General features: G+C 43.1%; 2 protein-coding genes across 9 annotated transcripts in view; both read right to left on the bottom strand.

Annotated features, from left to right (window-relative positions):
* Positions 1–4,316, bottom strand: part of LOC133231019 (cationic amino acid transporter 3-like) — a 62,384-nt gene extending 58,068 nt beyond the window's left edge. The window contains exon 1 of the mRNA XM_061389186.1: positions 4,224–4,316. The gene's annotated coding sequence lies outside the window, so the exon portion shown is untranslated. The remainder of the gene's footprint in view (positions 1–4,223) is intronic.
* The window catches only part of LOC133231013 (cationic amino acid transporter 3-like), a 128,344-nt gene that overhangs the window by 69,267 nt on the left and 37,915 nt on the right, over positions 1–21,162 (bottom strand). For 3 of the 8 annotated variants that reach the window (XR_009731014.1, XM_061389172.1, XM_061389169.1), the window contains exons 1-9: positions 12,085–12,229; positions 6,307–6,414; positions 4,347–4,742; positions 3,226–3,384; positions 2,103–2,280; positions 1,786–1,898; positions 1,404–1,626; positions 1,093–1,232; positions 888–990 (exon numbers count right to left, since the gene is read on the bottom strand). Coding sequence is in view for 7 of the 8 variants with exons in the window: in XM_061389172.1 (XP_061245156.1) it covers positions 888–990; positions 1,093–1,232; positions 1,404–1,626; positions 1,786–1,898; positions 2,103–2,280; positions 3,226–3,384; positions 4,347–4,716 (1,286 nt within the window). In the remaining variant the exon portion in view is untranslated. The other 5 variants (XM_061389175.1, XM_061389174.1, XM_061389170.1 and 2 more) reach the window with 5 other exon arrangements.

The following is a 21,162-nucleotide window of genomic DNA, read 5'->3' as shown; positions in this document are numbered from 1 at the left end:
TGGCTGCTATTCAAAAATCCACAAACAATAAATGCTGGAGAGGGTGTGGAGAAAAGGGAACCCTCTTACACTGTTGGGGGGAATGCACACTAGTACAGCTACTATGGAGAACAGTGTGGAGATTCATTAAAACCCTGGAAATTGAACTGCCATAGGACCCAGCAATCCCACTGCTGGGCATACACACTGAGGAAATCAGAATTGAAAGAGACACATGTACCCCAATGTTCATCACAACACTGTTTATAATAGCCAGGACATGGAAGCAACCTAGATGTCCATCAGCAGACAAATATATAAGAATGCTTTGGTACATATACACAATGGAATATTATGCAGCCATTGAAAAGAATACATTTGAATCAGTTCTAATGAGGTGGATGAAGCTGGAGCCTATTATACAGAGTGAGGTAAGGCAGAAAGAAAAACAGCAATACAGTATACTAATACATATATATGGAATTTAGAAAGATGGTAACAATAACCCTATATGAGAGACAGGAAAAGAGACACAGATGTACAGCAGAGTCTTTTGGACTCTGTGGGAGAAGACGAGAGTGGGATGATCTGAGAGAATAGCATTGAAACACGTACATTATCATGTGTGAAACAGATCACCAGTCCAGGTTCGATGCATGAAATAGGGTGCTCAGGGTTGGTGCACTGGGATGACCCAGAGGGATGGGATGGGGCGGGAGGTGGGAGTGGTGTTCAGGATAGGGAATATGTGTAAACTTGGCTGATTCATGTCAATGTATGGCAAAAACCACTCCAATATTGTAAAGTAATTAGCCTCCAATTTAAAAAAAAAAAAACTTGAAGACGATGAACTGCCACTGAGTCTTTAGGAACGTACGTGCCCCAGTCAGGGTGCAGTGGAATCTCACCTGAGGACAAGGACAAAAAACGCCACCAAGGAATAAACCAGCAGGTGTCCAATCGACATGAGCTCCACCAGATTACTGAACTCAAAGAGCAATGCCATGATCCCTAGAATGAGGGCACAAACGAGGTGGGGGTCGGCAGTGAGAAACCACTGGACATACCCAGATAAGGAACGGGATCAAAGGAGGAGTGGGTTCTGTTGCTCACCTGCAAGAATTCCAGAGGACACGGTGGCCATGATGGGGGTCTTCGTGCGGGCATGGGTCCGGGCAAGTCCTCGGAAAAGGAGCCCGTCCTCTGCCATTTCCTGGATCACCTGAGGCACGGGGAACAAGGAGCTCTGCAGTCTGGAAGGGATGGTGGGAACACAGGTGGGGATGTTGAGAAGGAGGAGAGACCAGGGCTCTGGCTCTCTAGTCTACATGGGGTAAGGGGTCTTTCCCTCTCTTGTCTGAATCCCCAGGGCTGAAACACCTGAGCATCTGAACAGTTCATGGAGAGAAGGCCTTGACACTGACCTGTATAAAAGAAAACAGAGGATGCCAACAGCCACGACATATCTGGCAGGACCCCACCCAACATGGAGGAAAGCTTGCGGAAAGGGGCTGTCAGACTGAATCTGGTAGTAGGGCACCATGAGGGTGAGAGTCGCTGAGACACCAAAATATGCCAAAAAGCAGATGAAGACCGTGGACATGATGCTGATGGGGATGGAGCGATGAGGATTTGGGGCTTCTTCCCCTGCAGGGTGGGTGAACATCTCGGGTTAGGAAAACACTGATGGCACAGCACAAAATCCACTTTCCTCTTGAACTTTCAAAAGGTTTTCAAAATCTTCTATCAACCCCTATGCCCAAGGGCAGCCCAATCCCCTGATGGGACACACAAGGACCCAGTTACCTTTCGTGACAATGTCATCAAAACCCACAAACGAGTAGAAACATAGAGCTGCTCCATGGAGAATTCCATCATAGTCGAAGGGCACAAACCCTCCAGAACCTAGAGGGCCCAAGCTACAGTGAGAGAAGAGGCAAGAAAGACCATGAGAGAGGTGCGTTCAGTCATCTCTACAGGACTTCACAGTTAATGCCACCAGCCCTGGGCTCCAGGACCTCGTTATCCAGATCCACCAGCCCAGATCTCTTTAGTCCTCGCCAGATTCCCAGCTTTGCACCAGCCCCAACAAGCATGACAAGGACCAGGAGCACCCTCCTGACCTATAGATGTCACTGGATTCAGACGTGTTCAATGTGTAGTCCTGTTCCGTGAGCTTCCAGTTGTGCAGGTCTCCCTTAATGAAGCCAGACAGGATGATGAAGCTGAGAACCAAAAGGTTGATGCCTGTGGATATTTTTCCAACCAGGACTGACTCACGAACTCCCAGAACCAGTACTCCTGTGGGAAAGATGGAATATGAGACAATCCAAGATAGCCAAATCAAATCCATAGACATAGAAAGCAGACTAGTAGTTGCCAGAGGTTAGGGGGCTGTGAGACTAAGATGGATAGTCTGTCTTACTGGGTTTCATTTTGCTATAATGAAGATGTTTGAAGCTAGATGAAGGTGATTGTTATATGTCTTGAATGCCCTAAGTACCACTGAATTGCATACTTTAACATGGTTAGTTTCTTACTGTGGCCATTATCATATAGTATGGGCTTAGTCACTCAGTCGTGTCTGACACCTTGACCCATGGACTGTGGCCTGCCAGGCTCCTCTGTCCATGGAATTTTCCAGGCAAGATTACTGGAGTGGGTTGCCATTTCCTACTCCAGTCACATAATATACACATCTATCAAAGCATCATGATGTTCACCTTCAGCTTACATAATGTTGTATGTCAATTATATATCAATAAGGCTAAGGAAAAATAATAAAATGGCTAATTTTATGCTATGTTAATTTCCTCCCAATTGAAAAAAGTCTCAGTAGAGAGGAAGAAACTTGTCACTCTAAGTAAATGATTCTCAGCTGGGGGTGATTTGGGTCCCCAAGGGACATTTGGCAATGTCTGGAGACATCCCGATTGTCACAATTTGGGAAATATGAATCACAGGTGTTTAGTGAATGAAGTCCAAAGATGCTACACACCTGACAGTGATTGATTAAGAAAATCCTGCAGTGCCTGCATCACGCCCCAACACCAAAGGCTGTTTCAGCCTGGAAGGTCAGTAATGCCAAGGGTGGGAAACAATGCTCTACATCTTGACTTCTTGCTTTCGTATCACAGACCCTAATTTCTAGTTCCCACAGTTCCTCCACCTCACACCTTTCCCACCCTAGTTCCCCCACTGCCCCACATCCCAGTTTTCCCATCCTAACTTGGACCCCTGTCTCACCTGTAAGCAACAGCACCAGGGATAGGGCGACAAAGTCTGGGTACTTGGCCAGATAGTAGGGCATATATGGAGAGAAAGTTCCCTCTAAGGCCTGAAAGATGTGGTTCCCAATCAGGCTGTCGAAGGCGATGCTCCAGGCCCTGGCCACGCTGCCCGTGACTGCAGCAGAATGAGAAGGAACATTCATTGACAAATATAAATTGCACCCTCGTAGAAACCAAGAACCCTTCAGGGATCACAGCCTTGTCATGGTGAAGGGCTAGCATAGCTCAATCATGCTATGCAGGACCACTCAAGACGGACGGGTCACAGTGAAGAGTTCTGACAAAACATGGGCCGCTGGAGAAGGAAATGGCAACCCACTCCAGTATTCTTGCCAGGAGGACCCCATGGACAGCATGAAAAGGCAGAAAGTTATGACGCCCAAAGAGGAGACCCCCAGGTCAGAAGGTGTCCAACATGGGAAAGATTGAAGGTAAAAGAAGAAGGGAGTGGCAGAGGATGAGATGGTTGGACAGCATCACTGACTCAGTGAACATGAGTTTGAGCAAACTCCAGGAGAGAGTGGAGGACAGAGGAGCCTGGTGAGTGGTAGCCCATGGGGTTGCAAAGACTTGGACACAGTTTAGTGATGGAACAACAACAACAAATATACAAAGTCATGTATGTTGTGAAAAAAACACAAAATACCAAATCTCAGAGAGCTTCTTTTCATGGGGTGGGGGAAATAGACCCAGATAATTCTAAAATAGGTTAACTATTTAATGTCAGTGGGACATCAAAGGAGCAAGATGTCTGGGTGATAAGGATTAAAATTTTAGTTCAAATGCTAATGGAAACTCTATGAAGGCAACCGCTAAACAGAGACTTCAGTATGGTGAGGGGATAAGCCTGAGGGCCATGCCTCCCTACAGTGCCCTTTCCTCTCGATTCTTGGTCCATCATTTAAGGACAGCAGGGGAGAGCTGAGAAGAATGAAGTTGTGGACTTTTCCTGACGTTATTTCCCTCCTCTCCTCACAGAGTGGATGACACAGTTCTCATGCACGACCGAAGACCCAAATGCCTGCTCCTGGTCTCCAGAACTTCAGCCCCACACCTACCCGCCATCCATGCCCTCACCAACGACATAGGACAGTATGAGGTTCCAGGCAGTGATGAAAGCCCACAGTTCTCCCACACTGATGTAGCTGTAGAGATACGCAGAACCGGTCCATGAGACCCGTGTCCCAAATTCGGCATAGCAGAGCCCAGACAACACAGAAGACACAGCGGCCACCAAGAAGGAGATGACAATCGCTGGTCCAGCAATGAACATGGCCACTTCTCCCACCAGGATGTACACGCCAGCCCCCAGAGTGCTGGCCACACCGAAGGCCACCAGCTTCATGGGGTTCAGAGGAGCCATGGGACTCTCAGAATCCTCGGTGGGCTCCAGGAGCCGCCTGCGGACCAGCTTCTGACCAAAGTGGTGGAGATCCTGACACTGCATCCCGGATAGAGTTGAGAAGCTGTGATCTGCTCAGGAAACAAGACACAAAGCCATCAGCAAGGTCCACCCGCCCTTGGCCCTTGGGCCATTTTCTCAATTGGGGACAACAAAGATCTAATTGTAAGATAGCATTATAATCTAGACACCCAAGTTTTAGGCCACTTTCCAATTCCCAATTTAAATAAAGGCCAGACATTGTTAAAGCAAACCCGAGTTTTCCTTTTCTTGGCCCATCTGGCTTTTGAAGGGAATCCTCCTGGGTTAAGCTTCCCTGGGGGCTCAGGCAGTAAAGAATCCACCTGCAGTGCAGGAGACACAGATTCGATCCCTGGGTGGGGAAGATGCCCTGGAGAAGGGAATGGAAACCCACTCTAGTATCCTTGCCTGGAGAATCCCATGGACAGAGGAGCCTGGTAGGCAACAGTCCACAGGGTTGCAAAGAGTTGCACATGACTTAGTGACTAAACAACAGCTACAACAGAGTGGGAGCAATTTGCTGGCTGTGGTGGTAGGTGCTGTGCCTTGATTCCAGGCGTGGTTCTCCCAAAGTTGATGAGGAAGCTCTGCTTGGGTGAGGGACAGGCTGGGGATTGTCATTTAGGCAGAATGGGAGAAATGGGGAGAGGGGCAAGAAAAAGATAACTGGGGCTCCTTCATTGAGCAGACCTAGATTAACCCCTGCAGGTCTTAGAAAGAGAACAGAGCAGAGAGTGAGAGCAAGTCCTCCTGCAAGAGAGAGAGAGTCAGAAGTCTCCAGCCAGCAGTTTGGGGAGACCGGCAGTTTACCTTGAAATCCTGGGTTTCAGCCCCAAATGATCTCGGAGAGAGAGAGCCGGGAGTGCTGGCTTAGTTCTCTGCCCAAGAATTGGGCTCTAGTATGCTGTATGAAAACCAGGACCCCTAGTCGCCAGTACACTGGGGGCTAGAAACTAGAAACAAGGTTCTCCTGGTTCTAGTACAGAGTTTAAAAAAAAGAAGAAGAAGAAGCATTTTTCCAGGAGGTAAAAACTAAAAATATGTTAAAAGTGTATTACTAGAGACACAGCACAGTCGTGCAGGAGCACACAGAGGAACAGTTTGTTTAGTTAAGACAGAAGCCAGGCAGAGCTCACACTCAAGAGAAAGGCTGTGGGAGTCCCCCCGAAGGAGGAGGAGCCCCATAAAGAGACTGTTAAATCGCCTATGCAGGGCAGTTCTTCCCGTCTTTGTTTACCTTGGCCAATTACCTGGTTTCTTTTTCCACACCTGACCTGCCCTAGGACCCTCCCTGACAGGTGTGTGCAGCTATTTTTCTGGATGAATTCCAGCACACAGGCCTGTGAGGGCCTGGACATCACCTATTACAAGATGGCACCACCTCCTTTTTGCCCCCCAAAGAGTCTTTCTGCACATGTGTTGTGCCCCAAAGATAGAAAATATGTGACCTCTTGATCTTTTACACACACAGGGTTTAGCCCCTTTCTGTCCCTGCCATGATTGTTATAGTAACATGTCCACAGCAGGCAAAGTCCAGCTATTTACCCTGTTCCTGGCATTTCCATCTCAAAGTGCAAACAGAAGTCTAATGTAAACACCTAGCCTGGACTTCACCTGCTTCGTTCCTCAGGAAATGTAAACAGAAGGCTAGTTGTAGATGGAGTTCTTTCTCCTGTTCATCTACCCTTCCTGTGTCTTCTTTGCAGGCTCTAGACAGAGAACCTAGGAGGATAGAGGACAAGATTATCTGCCCCAAGAACAATAAATTTAAATGCTTCTACAATATGATGAGGGCTTCCCTGGCGGCTCAGATGTAAAGAATCTGCATGCAATGCACTAGTTCCCAGTTCCATCTCTGGGTCAGGAAGATCTCCTGGAGAAAGGAATGGCAACCCACTCCAGTATTCTTACCTGGGTAATCCAATGGACAGAGAAACCTCGCAGGATATAGTCCGTTGGGTCACAAAAGAGCCAGACACAACTGAGTGACTAACCAACAACAAATATATATATATATACACATACATATATATTCATACATGCATACAATGGAAGGTATCTCAGCCATGAAAAATGTAACAATGATACTTGCAGCAGTATGGACCTAGAGCTTATCATAGTTACTGAAATAAGTCAGAAAGAGAAAGACAAATACCATATGATATCACTTATATGTGGAATCTAAAATACAATGCAAGTGAACCTATCTATGAGACAGAAAGAGACTCACAGACATAGAGACCAGACATATGATGGCCAAGGGAGAGGGAGAAGGAAGGATTGGGAGTTTGGGATTAGCACATGCAAACTATTCTATATAGATAAACAAGATCCTACTGTATAGCACAGGGAACTATAATCAATATCTTGTGATACATGTCATTGAAAAGAATATATCAATATATATGTATATTTGAGTCACTTTGCTGTACAGAAGAAATTATCTCAACACTGTAAATCAACTATACTTCAATAAAATGAAAAGAAAATAGCTCAAATTGAAGCAGCCAATGAGTGAGAGTCTAAATTTTAAAAAATAAGACATCTAAAATAGGCATTAGGGATTTAGTAGTAAGGAGCACTCCCCCCTTTCACAACAGCAGGACATTTGGAATCCAACCCACATATCTTATATTGAAAAAAATTCCACATTGGTTTTTAAAAAATCTGACTTTTTAAACAACTGTAATTTAATAGGAGAAAACATACAGAGTTTAAAGTAATGTAAGGACAGAGACTTAAGCCATGAGAATGGCATGTCTGATATCACATTGTATAGAATTTTCTTCTTGTTTAGTCACTCAGTCATGTCTGACTCTTTTGTGGCCCCATGGACTGTAACATGCCAAGTTCCTCTGTCCATGGGGTTTCCCAGGCAAGAATACTGGAGAGGGTTGCTATTTCCTCCTTTAGGGGATCTTCCAGTCCCAGGGGTCAAACCCACGTCTCCTGCTTTGGCAGGCAGGTTCTTTACCACTGATGCACCAGGGAAGCCCAGTAGACAACCCCAACTGACAGGCAGTCTCTTCCTGTTATGATTCATGAGAGTCACTCAGGTCCAACTCTGCTGCTTTCTCCCCACCCTCTCATCTTTTCAACATAATTTCCCATGTTTTTAATTCATCTCACGGTGACTGCGGTAACTGTCAGAGGTACGCTCACATTCCTGTTCTTTTTCCTTTTTCATTCAACAGTTACCCTGTGTTTCCAAGTGAGTGTGCTGATCATTATCCCTCCCCTAACTTCCCTGCCCTCTATCTCTCAAATACTAACATCTTTTCATTTTTATGTACTTCCAAAAGTGTCTGAAATTGTTACTCAATTCCATAACCATCGCTGAGTTTGGGTACTTTGTGTTTACATTATATGTGAATATTTTACACTGATGTTGAGTTCACTGTGACCTGTGATTCACAGTTGATAACCTGCCCCACCCTGGCCCCTGCCCCCAACCCAGTCTTCAGCATGTTAGTCCTCCCATCTGTGCCTCCTCTTCCTGCCTCTTCTGTCTCAGATGGAAACACTTTTTCATCTCACTCTATTTCTCTCTTGCCTTCTGCCCCCTCCCCCGTGCATCCTGTTTTTGACATGAATTCATCACTGTGCCTTAGACCAGTGGGTTTCCTTTCTTGGTTGCATTTGGAAACCAATCCAAATACCAAATCCAGGCTAGCCCTGACAGAATGGAAACTAAATCACAGGGGAGTCGAGAGAAAATCATGTGACCTGGGAAGAGGATGAAAAAATTCCCAATCATGGTATCGTCAAAGATTCTTCCATTATGAGGGGACCCTCTCGGGAACACGCATACACACACACCACGAGTTTTCTCCATTATCTTGTAAACGGAAGGAGTCTAGAAATAAATGTAGTTTTTTCGTGTTTGTTGATATTCTTACTTTTTGGACTTCCCTGGTGGCACAGTGGATGAGAATCCACCAGCTAATGCAGGGTACATAGATTCGATTCCTGGTCTGGGAAGATCCCACGTGCCATGGAGCAACTAAGCCTGTGCTCCACAACTACTGAGCCTGTGCTCCACAACTACTGAGCCTGTGCGCCACAATAAGAGAAGCCACCTCAAGAAGCATGCACACCAAAGCAAAGAGTAGCCCCCTCGCCACAACCAGAGAGAAACCCTACATGCAGCAACTAAAACCTAGTGTGGCCAACATTATAACAGTTTTTAAAAAATCAAATGTTTTGTAAAATTTGCCAGTGAAACTATCTTGTTTTTGTGCTGAGAGGTTTCTGATCACTGATTTTACCTCCTTACTTGTTTGTTATTCATATTGTTTATTTTAGCCTGACTTTGTCTTGATATGTTGGATGCTTCTAAAAATTTGATCTGTTTCTTCTAGGTTATCCAATTTGTTGGCATATAGTTTTTCATAGTAGTTTCTTATAAGACTCTATATTTAAAGTACCATTTATAATATCTCCTTTCTGATTTTATTCATTTGAGTGTTCTCTTTTTAAATTTTTAAAAAATTGTTTATCTTAATTGGAGGCTAATTATTTGACAATATTGTAGTGGTTTTGGCCATACATTGACATGAGTCAGCCACGGGTGTATTGCTTTACAATGTTGTGTTAGTTTCTATGACACAAAGAAGTGAATCAGCTTTGTCGCTGTTCAGTCGCTCAGTTGTGTCTGACTGTGTGCCACCCCATGAACTGTAGCCCACCAGGCTCTTCTGTCCATGGGATTCTCCAGGCAAGAATACTGGACTGGGTTGTTATTTCCTTCTCCAAGGAATCTTCCCAACCCAGGGATCAAACCGGCATCTCCTGCATTGGCAGGTGGATCCTTTACTGCTGAGCCACAAGGGAAGGAAGCCCAGTGAATAGCTATATGTATACATATATCCCCTACCTGCTGGGAGTCCCTCCCACCCCATCCCCCACCCCCCATCCCAACCTTCTAGGGCATCACAGAGCTGCAAGCTGAGGTGCCTGTGCTCTCTGCAGGTTCCTATTAGCTTTCTGTTTTGCACATGTAGTGTATACATGTCAATCCTAATCCCCCAGTTTGTTCAACCTTCTCCTTCCCCCACTGGGTCCACATGTCAGTGAGCTGTCACCTCACAGATGTCAGAATGGTCACAATTGGAAAATCTACAAACAATAAATGGTGGAGAGGATGTGGAGAGAAGGGAACTCTTCTGCACTGTTGGTGGGAAAGTAAGCTGACACAGTGATTATGGAGAACAGGATGGACGTTCCTGAACAAACTAGGAATAAAACTACTGTATGACCCGGCAACCCATTACTGGGCATAAACCCTGAGAAAACCAAAGTCAAATCAAACCAAATCACAAAAGTACATGTACATGAATGTTCTTTGCAGCCCGGTTTACAACAGGCAGGACATGGAAGCAACCTGGATGTGTATAGATAGATGAATGGATAAAGAAGATGTGGTACATATAGGTAATGAAGTATTACTCAGCCATAAAAAAGAATGAATGTGAGTCACTTGTAGTGAGATAAATAAACTAGAGTCTGTTATACAGTGTGAAAAAACTCAGAAAGAGAAAAACACATATTGTATATCATGAATATGTATGGAATCTAAAAAAATAGGACAGATGAACCTATTTGTAGGGAAGGATGTAAGAACAGACTTGTGGACACAGTTGAGGTAGGAGAGGGTGGGACGAACTGAGAAAGTAGCGCTGACATTTATACACGATTATGTGTGAAACAGATAGCTCGTGGAAGCCGCTGTAGAACATGAGGAGCTCAGTCTGGAGCTCCGTGCTGACCTAGAGGGATGGGGACATGTACACATAATTATGACTGAGCCTCCTTGTTTTACACAGAAACCAGCACAACATTGTAAAGCAATTATCCTCCAACTAAAAAAAAAAATGTAAACATTTAAAAAATAAAGTATTATTAAATTTTTGGAAATAAAAAAAAGGAAAAACAGATGGCCTCCCAAGTGCCTGGAGGGAGGGAGGACTAATCTTCATTCTGAATCAGAAACGAGAGACTGTGTTTTCAATCCTTTGGGACATAGAATGTCTCCCCATTACACTGCTCTGCAAGGCTAGGCTGACTCAGTGAACACTAGTTAAGGGCAGGGGGCTTCTGTCCATGTTACTCTAAGGTCCAAGTTGAGCATTATGGTTGAGGGCAAGCATTCAAAGAGTCAGGAAGCTATGATCAGCATCTTGGCCCCACGAACACCTCTCGGCCCTTGAACAAGTCATATACTTCTCTGGACCTGTGTTTCCTTCTTGGTCAAACACTGCTGATGAACCTTTGAGACCTCTCGTTAGGAACATAAAATGGTGCAGTTGCTATGGATAAAGTATGGTGGTTCCTCAAAAAAACCAAAACTGAAATTACCATCATGTTTGGGCAATCCCACTTCTCAGAATACACTCAAAAGAACTGAAAGTGAGGTCACAGGAGACATTTGCACACCCATGTTTGTAGCAGCTTTGTTCACAATAGCTGAAAGATGAAAGCAACCCAAACAGCCATCCACGAAAAATGGATGACTAGAAAGTGATGTGTGCCGACAGAGGAATATTATTCAGCAATAAAAAGACAGGAAATTCTGACCCATGCTACAACAGGGACAATACCCTAGTGGACAAGAGACTTGAGAACAATATGCTAAATGATAAAAAGGCAGTCTCCAAAAGACAAATACTGTATGGTTCACTTCAATGAAGTACCTGATATAGTCAAATTTACACAGACAGAAATAGATCAGTGGTTTACTAGGGACTGGGTGAGAGGAAAAATAGGGAGTCATTGTTAAATGAGAACCCAGTTTCGGTTTTACAAGACAAAGAGAGTTCTGCAAATTAGTGTCACAGCTGTGTAAATTTACCCAATATTGCTGAACCGTTCATTTAAAAATGGTGAAGATGGCAAATTTATGTATATTTTACCACAACTAAGAAAAAAAAAATGATGCCAGTGATAAACAGGAGAGCCAGCTTCACAGAGTTGCTGAGTGTACACAACTCCAAGGTAACTTAACATGAAACACCAGTGAGTCATCCCCAGCAGAATGCTCAGCTCCTAGATGAGGCATCAGCAGACATGGAGGGCAGAAAGGAGACAGGAGACTGAAGGCAGTGGTACCCAAATCACAAACTCTATGTGAGGGTCATCTGAGTGTTGAGTGAGCACCAGACTAAAACCGGTCGAAGAGCCTTTGGACATAGATCCCATCTCTCGCAGCCCCTACTCTTCTCACACAAACACAATAGCTCACAGCTCCTTCTACTTTCATCTGGAAAACAGGTCTCTCCACCCTCAGGCTGGACCCAGGCTGACCCCTCTGCACTCTGGGGTTGCAGAGGTCTCTTTGGGAGGATGTGAACTCAGCACCCAGTCTCCTACAGAAGAGGGTGACCCGAGACTTACTGGATCCTTGGAGCAGAGTCTGGAGCACTGGGTCAGTCAGGGAGGCTGAAGTTAAGGCGCGCAGGGCAGGAGCTGATGTTTGTCCAAAAACCAAAGAGGGAAGTCACTGAGCACAGAAGACAACCTTTAACTCCTGGGTAGTTGTGGTGGGGAGGAGGCTGGGAGGACCGGAAGCTTATGCAAAGTTCCTGTCAGCCCTTAACATGTCTGTGGTTACCGTCACGGGATTTTCAAAGATGTTTTTTAACTGGGGTAACATACAAATGACATCTCCCTCATAGCTCAGTCGGTAAAGAATCTGCCTGCAATGCAGGAGACCAGGTTCGATTCCTGGGTTGAGAAGATCCTCTGCAGAAGGGATAGGCTACCTACTCCAGTATTCTCCCCTGGAGAATCCCATACACAGAGGAGCCTGGCAAGCTAAAGTGCATCGGATCGCAAGACTCGGACATGTCTTAGTGAATAAACCACCAACAATGTACAAATAACAGGAAATTGACAATTTTAATGGAACAACAGACTGGTTCTAAATAGGAAAAGGAGTATGTCAAGGCTGCATATTGTCACCCTGCTTATTTAACTTATACGTAGAGTACATCATGAGAAAACGCTGGGCTGGAAGAAACACAAACTGGAATCAAGATTGCCGGGAGAAATATCAATAACCTCAGATATGTAGATGACAACACCCTTATGGCAGAAAGTGAAGAGAAACTAAAAAGCCTGTTGATGAAGGTGAAAGAGGAGAGTGAAAAAGTTGACTTAAAATTCAACATTCAGAAAACGAAGATTATGGCAATCGGTCCCACCACTTCATGGGAAATAGATGGGGAAACAGTGGAAACAGTGTCAGAGTTTATTTTGGGTGGCTCCAAAATCACTGCAGATGGTGACTGCAGCCATGAAATTAAAAGACACTTACTCCTTGGAAGGAAAGTTATGACCAACCTAGATAGCATATTCAAAAGCAGAGACATTACTTTGTCAACAAAGGTTTGTCTAGTCAAGGCTACGGTTTTTCCAGTGGAAATGTATGGATGTGAGAGTTGGACCGTGAAGAAAGCTGAGCACCAAAGAATTGATGCCTTTGAACTGTGGTATTGGAGAAGCCTCTTGAGAGTCCCTTGGACTGCAAGGAGATCCAACCAGTCCATTCTGAAGGAAATCAGACCTGGGATTTCTTTGGAAGGAATGATGCTAAAGCTGAAACTCCAGTACTTTGGCCACCTCATGCGAAGAGTTGACTCATTGGAAGAGACTCTGATGCTGGGAGGGATTGGAGGCAGGAGGAGAAGGGGACGACAGAGGATGAAATGGCTGGATGGCATCACTGACTCGATGGACGTGAGTCTGGGTGAACTCTGGGAGTTGGTGATGGACAGGGAGGCCTGGTGTGCTGTGATTCATGAGGTCACAAAGAGTCAGACACGACTGAGCCACTGAACTGAACTTAACTGAACCCTCTTTAACTAATTAGTTCAGTTGTGTCATAACCAAAAGCAGAGTCTGGCTGCTGGCTCCTCAAAAGCCATTAAGAAGGCCAGGTTGGTGGAAGGAAAGTTTGCTTTATTTTAGATGCCAGCAATGGGTGGGAGGAGGGTTATACTACTGCCAAAGGTCAACCCCCCTGCCCACCCCAACAAGCAGACAGTAACAGCTTCAGTGGGTTTCCCTGTTGTTCAACTGGTAAAGATTCCACCCGCAGTACAGGAGATAGCACTTCAGTTTCTGGGTCAGGTAGATCACCTGGAGAAGGAATAGGCTACCCATTCCAGTATCCTTGGGTTTCCCTGGTGGCTGAAACACTGAAGAATCTGCCTGGATGCAAAAGCCCTGGGTTCAAACCCTAGGTTGGGAGATTCCCTGAGAGGGCATGGCAACCCACTCCAGTATTCTTGCCTGGAGAATCCCATGGACAGAGGAGCCTGGTGGGCTACAGTCCATAGGTTTGAAAAGAGTCAGACATACCTGAGCAGAGCACAAGAGCTTTTATAGTCTCAGAGAGGGTGGTACATTCAGAAACAGCACAGTTCACTCTGACAGTCATCTTGAAATTGGTCATCAGTGAGCTGACCAGCGTTGTCTTGACTGTTTTAGGTACAGTTAAACTTCAGTAACAAGGTCAGCTTGTTCCCATTTCCTTGAGGCTAGTTCTCAGAATTGGGGCACCTGTTGTCATGGCTACCCTCTGGTCATCAGTTAGTTAACTTCTTCCAGCTGGTGGAAATGTCTGTATCTACATGCTCTCAGAATATTGTCTGTAGCCCTTGAGAAGGAACTAATGGTCTTTGACTATGCTTAATCACTATATTATTATTATTATTATGTGTTCTCCTTTGACTGTTTTCCTTTGTTTCTGCATGCTCTCCCTTCTTGGAGTAAATTTATTCTTTTGATAAGCTTTTACCACAGACAGAAGGCAGGCAGAGGACATGGGGGTCAACGACCTCCCCCATTTCCATGTTAAGTACATTCACATTTTGTGCAACCAAACCCCAGGACTTTTTTTCCTCTGGCAAAACAGAAACTCTGTACACATTAACCAACAATTCCCCCTTTTTCCTTCCCCAGCTCCTGGCAACACCATTCTACTTTCTCCCTATGAATCTGACCACACTGACCACTTCATTTCAATGGAACCATCCAATATTTGTCCTCTCTTGTCAGCCTTATTTTATTTGTATAATGTCCACTAGGTGTACCCATGTTGTAGCATGTATTATATTCTATTCATTTTAAATGTGGAATATACTGTGTTATTGGTACCTACCACATTGGCTTAACCATACTTTGGTCAATAGGCACTTGGGTTGCTTTCATATCTTCAAATCAGATCAGATCAGGCGCTCAGTTGTGTCCGACTCTTTGCGACCCCATGAATTGCAGCACGCCAGGCCTCCCTGTCCATCACCAACTCCCAGAGTTGGTGGGCAGACTCACGTCCATCGAGTCAGTGATGCCATCCAGCCATCTCATCCTCTGTCGTCCCCTTCTCCTCCTGCCTCCAATCCCTCCCAGCATCAGAGTCTTTCCCAATGAGTCAACTCTTCGCATGAGGTGGCCAAAGTACTGGAGTTTCAGCTTTAGCATCATTCCTTCCAAAGAAATCCCAGGGCTGATCTCCTTCAGAATGGACTGGTTGGATCTCCTTGCAGTCCAAGGGACTCTCAAGAGTCTTTTCCAACACCACAGTTCAAAAGCATCAATTCTTCAGCACTTAGCCTTCTTCACAGTCCAACTCTCACATCCATACATGACTACTGGAAAAACCATAGCCTTGACTAGAAGGACCTTTGTTGGCAAAGCAATGTCTCTGCTTTTGAATATGCTATCTAGGTTGGTCATAACTTTCCTTCCAATGAGTAAGCGTCTTTTAATTTCATGGCTGCAGTCACCATCTGCAGTGACTTTGGAGCCCAGAAAAATAAGGTCTGACACTATTTCTACTGTTTCCCCATCTATTTTCCATGAAGTGGTGGGACCGGATGTCATGATCTTCGTTTTCTGAATGTTGAGCTTTAAGCCAACTTTTTCACTCTCCACCTTCACCTTCATCAAGAGGCTTTTTAGTTCCTCTTCACTTTCTGCCATAAGGGTGGTGTCATCTGCATATCTGAGGTTATTGATATTTCTCCCGGCAATCTTGATTCCAGTTTGTGTTTCTTCCAGTTCAGCGTTTCTCATGATGTACTCTGCATATAAGTTAAATAAACAGGGTGACAATATACAGCCTTGACGAACTCCTTTTCCTATTTGGAACCAGTCTGTTGTTCCATGTCCAGTTCTAACTGTTGCTTCCTGACCTGCATACAAACTTCTCAAGAGGCAGATCAGGTGGTCTGGTATTCCCATCTTTTTCAGAATTTTCCACAGTTTATTGTGATCCACACAGTCAAAGGCTTTGGCATAGTCAGTAAAGCAGAAATAGATATTTTTCTGGAATTCTCTTGCTTTTTTGATGATCCAGCGGATGTTGGCAACTTGATCTCTGGTTCCTCTGCCTTTTCTAAAACCAACTTGAACATCAGGAAGCTCACGGTTCACATATTGCTGAAGGCTGGCTTGGAGAATTTTGAGCATTTCTTTACTAGCGTATGAGATGAGTGCAATTGTGTGGTAGTTTGAGCATTCTTTGGCATTGCCTTTCTTTGGGATTGGAATGAAAACTGACCTTTTCCAGTCCTGTGGCCTCTGCTGAGTTTTCCAAATTTGCTGGCATATTGAGTGCAACACTTTCACAGCATCATCCTTCACGATTTGGAATAACTCAACTGGAATTCTATCACCCCTACTAGCTTTGTTTGTAGTGATGCTTTCTAAGGCCCACTTGACTTCACATTCCAGGATTAGTTACTGTGAATAATGGTGCTGTGAACATGTGTGTACACATGTCTCTTCCCAAGTGTGATTTCAACTCTTCTGGGTTTATCCTCAGAAGTAGAATTGCAGGATTATATGTTTTTAAGATATTTTATATTCTGTGATGGAGAAATAGTTCACATACTGAGGTATGGGGAAGTCAGTTTGGCTTATCTGTGGTTCAGCCTGAACTTTGTGTAAAAAACACAGCCTGTCAGACCCTCAAAGCACATCTGCTTTAACCTTGAGGTAAAGAAAACTGTTTTGAAATACTAAAAGCAGCAAGGGAAAAACAACAAATGACACACAAGGGGATTCCCATAAGGATAACAGCTGATCTTTCAATAGAAACTCTACAGGCCAGAAAGGAATGGCAGGACATACTTATACTGATGAAAGAGAAAAACCTACAACCCAGATGACTGTACCCAGCAAGGATCTCATTCACATATGAAGGAGAAATCAAAAGCTTTACAGACAAGCAAAAGCTGAGAATTTCAGCACCACCAAACCAACTCTTCAACAAATGCTAAAGGATCTTCTCTAGACAGGAAACACAGAAATAGTTTATAAACTCAAACCCAAAACAACAAATTAAATGGCAACAGGATCATACTTATCAATAATTACCATAAATGTAAATGGGTTTAATGTCCCAGCCAAAAGACAAAGACTGGCTGAATGGATACAAAAAACAAGACCCCTATATCTGTTGTCTACAAGAGACCTACCTCAAAACAAGGGACACATACAGACTGAAACTGAAGAGCTGGAAAAAGATATTTCACACAAATGGAGACCAAAAGAAAGCACGAGTAGTGATACTCATCAGATAAAATAGACTTTGAAATAGAGGCCATGAAAGACTCAAAGAAGGACACTACATAATGATCAAAGGGCCAATCCAAGAAGAAGATATAACAATTAAAAATGTACATGCACCCAACATAGGAGCACCACAATATGTAAGGCAATGCTAACAAGTGTGAAAGGGGAAGTTAACAGGAACACAATAATAGTGGGAGACTTTAATACCCCACTCACACCTATGGATAGATCAACTAAACAGAAAATTAACAAGAAAACACAAGCTTTAAATAACACAATGGGCCAGTTAGACTTAATTGATATCTATAAGACATTTATCCCAACAATGAATTTTACCCTTTTCTCAAGTGCACACAGTACCTTCTAGAGGATAAATCACATCCTGGGCCATATATCTAGGCTTGGTAAATTCAAAAAAATTGAAATCATTCCAAGCATTTTGTCTGATCACGATGCAGTAAGACTACAGGAAAAAATACAAAAAAAAAAAAAAAAAGACTACTGTTGAAAATACAAAAGTATGGAGGCTAAACAACACGAATCGCTGAAGAAATCAAAAAGAAATCAAAATATTCATAGAAACGAATGATAATGAAAACACAACAACCCAATACCTGTGGGACTCAGTGCTAAGGAGAACGTTCATAACAATACAAGCTTACCTCAAGGAACAAGAGAAAAGCCAAATAAATAATCTAGCTCTACACCTAAAGCAACTAGAAAAAGAAGGAACGAAGAACCCCAGGGTTAGTAGAAGGAAAGAAATCTTAAAAATTAGGGCAGAAAGAAATACAAAAGAAACAAAGGTGATCATAGCCAAAATCAACAAAGCTAAGGCTGGTTCTTTGAGAAGATAAATAAAATAGACAAACCATTAGCCAGACTCATCAAGAAACAAAGGCAGAAGAAGCAAATCAACAAAATTAGAAATGAAAATGGAGAAATCACAGCAGACAATACAGAAATACACAGGATCATAAGAGACTACTATCAGCAACTATATGCCAATAAAATGGACAACTTGGAAGAAATGGGGAAATTCTTAGAAAAGTATAACCTTCCAAAACTGAACCAGGAACAAATAGAAAATCTTAACAGACTCATCACAAGCACGGAAATCGAAACTGTAATCAGAAATCTTCCAGCAAACAAAAGCCCAGGACCAGACGGCTTCACAGCTGAATTCTACCAAAAATTTAAAGAAGAGCTAACACCAATCCTACCCAAACTCTTCCAGAAAATTGCAGAAAGATAAACTTCCAATGTCATTCTATGAGGCCACCATCACCCTAATACCAAAACCTGACAAAGATGCCACACACAAAAAAAGAAAACTACAGCCCAATATCACTGATGAACATAGATGCAAAAATCCTTAACGAAATTCAGCAAACAGAATCCAACAACATATTAAAAAATCATACATCATGACCAAGTGGGCTTTATCCCAAGGATGCAAGGATTCTTTAATATCCACAAATCAATCAATGTGATACACCATGTTAACAAATTAAAAGATAAAAACCATATGACTATCTCAATAGATGTAGAGAAAGCCTTTGATAAATTTCAACATCCATTTATGATAAAAATCCTCCAGAAAGCAGGAGTAGAAGGAACATACCTCAACATAATAAAAGCCATATATTATAAACCCACAGCAAACATTATCCTCAATGGGGAAAAAATTGAAAGCATTTCCCCAAGAGTCAGGAACAAGACAAGTGCCCATTCTCACCACTACTATTCAACATAGTTTTGGAAGTTTTAGCCACAGCAATCAGAGAAGTAAAAGAAATAAAAGGAATCCCGATTGGAAAAGAAGAAGTAAAACTCTCACTGTTTGCAGATGACATGATCCTTTACATGGAAAACCCTAAAGACTCCACCAGAAAATTACTAGAGCTAATCAATGACTATAGTAAAGTTGCAGGATATAAAATTAACACACAGAAATCCCTTGCATTCCTATACACTAACAATAAGAAAACAGAAAGAGAAATTAAGGGAAAAAATTCCATTCACTATTGCAACAAAAAGAATAAAATACTTAGGAATAAGTCTACCTAAAGAAAGAAAAGACCTATATATAGAAAACTATAAAGCACTGATGACAGAAATCAAAGAGGACACAAATAGATGGAGAAATATACCATGTTCATAGATTGGAAGAATCAATATACTGGAAATGAGTATACTGCCCAAAGCAATCTACACATTCAATGCAATCCCTATCAAGCTACCAATGGTGTTTTTCAGAGACCTAGAACAAATGCTTTCACAATTTGTATGGAAATACAAAAAACCTCGAATAGCCAAAGTAATCTTGAGAAAGAAAAACGGAACTGGAGGAATCAACCTGCCTAACTTCAGACTATACTACACAGCTACAGTCATCAAGACAGTACGGTACTGGCACAAAGACAGAAATATAGATCAATGGAACAAAATGGAAAGCCCAGAAATAAATCCACGCACCTATGGACACCTCATCTTTAACAAAGGAGGCAAGAATATACAATGGAGAAAAGACGATCTCTTTAACAAGTGCTGCTGGGACAACTGGCCAACCAATTGCTAAAGAATGAAACTAGAACACTTTCTAACACCATACACAAAAATAAACTCAAAACAGATTAAAGATCTAAATATAAGACCAGAAACTATAAAACTCCTAGAGGAAAACGTAGGCAAAACACTCTCTGACATAAATCACAGCAGGATCTTCTATGGCCCACCTCCCAGAGCAATGGAAATAAAAGCAAAGATAAACAAATGGGACCTAATTAAACCTAAAAGCCTTTACACAATGAACGAAACCGTAAGCAAGGTGAAAAGACAGCCTTCAGAATTGGAGAAAAGAATAGCAAACAAAGCAATTGACAAAGAATTAATCTCAAAAATAAACAAGCAGCTCCTGCAGCTCAATTCCAGAAAAATAAATGATCCAATCAAAAAATGGACCAAAGAACTAAACAGACATTTCTTCAAAGAAGACATACACATGGCTAACACAAGAAAAGATTCTCAGCATCACTCATTATCAGAGAAATGCAAGCCAAAACCACAATGAGGTACCATCTCACACTGGTCAGAATGGCTGCTATTAAAAAGTCTACAAACAGTAAATGCTGGAGAGGGTGCAAAGAAAAGGGAACCCTCTTATACTGTTGGTGGGAATGCAAACTAGTACAGCCACTGTGGAGAACAGTGTGGAGATTCCTTAAAACACTGGAAATAGAACTACAATATGACCCAGCAATCCCACTGCTGGGCATACACACTGCAGAAACCAGAATTGAATGAGACATGTGTACCCCAATGTTCATCGCAGCACTGTTTATAATAGCCAGGACATGGAAGCAACCTAGATGTCCATCAGCAGACGAATGGATAAGAAAGCAGTGGTACATATAAACGATGGAGTATTACTCAGCCATTAAAAAGAATTCATTTGAATCAGTTCTAATGAGGTGGATGAAACTGGATCCTATTATACAGAGTGAAGTAAGTCAGGAAGAAAAACACCAATACAGTTACTAATGCATATATATGGAATTTAGGAAGATGGTAACGATGATCCTATATGTGAGACAGTAAAAGAGACACAGATTTAAAGGACAGTTGTTTGGACTCTGTGGGAGAAAGTGAGGGTGGGATGATTTGAGAGGATAGCATTCAAACGTGTATATTATCATATGTGAAGCGGATCGCCAGTCCAGGTTTGATGAATGAGACAGGGTGTTCAGGGCTGGTGCACTGGGATGACCCTGGGGGATGGGATGGGGAGGGACGTGGGAGGAGGGTTCTGGATGGGGAACACATTTGGGTCCGAGGCTGATTCATGTCAATGTTTGGCAAAAACCACTACAATACTGTAAAGTAATAAGC

This window comes from Bos javanicus, chromosome 18, assembly GCF_032452875.1.
Source record: "Bos javanicus breed banteng chromosome 18, ARS-OSU_banteng_1.0, whole genome shotgun sequence".
NCBI lineage: Eukaryota > Metazoa > Chordata > Mammalia > Artiodactyla > Bovidae > Bos > Bos javanicus.
Note: the sequence above shows the minus strand (reverse complement) of the source record. Positions and strands in the feature narration are given on the sequence as shown.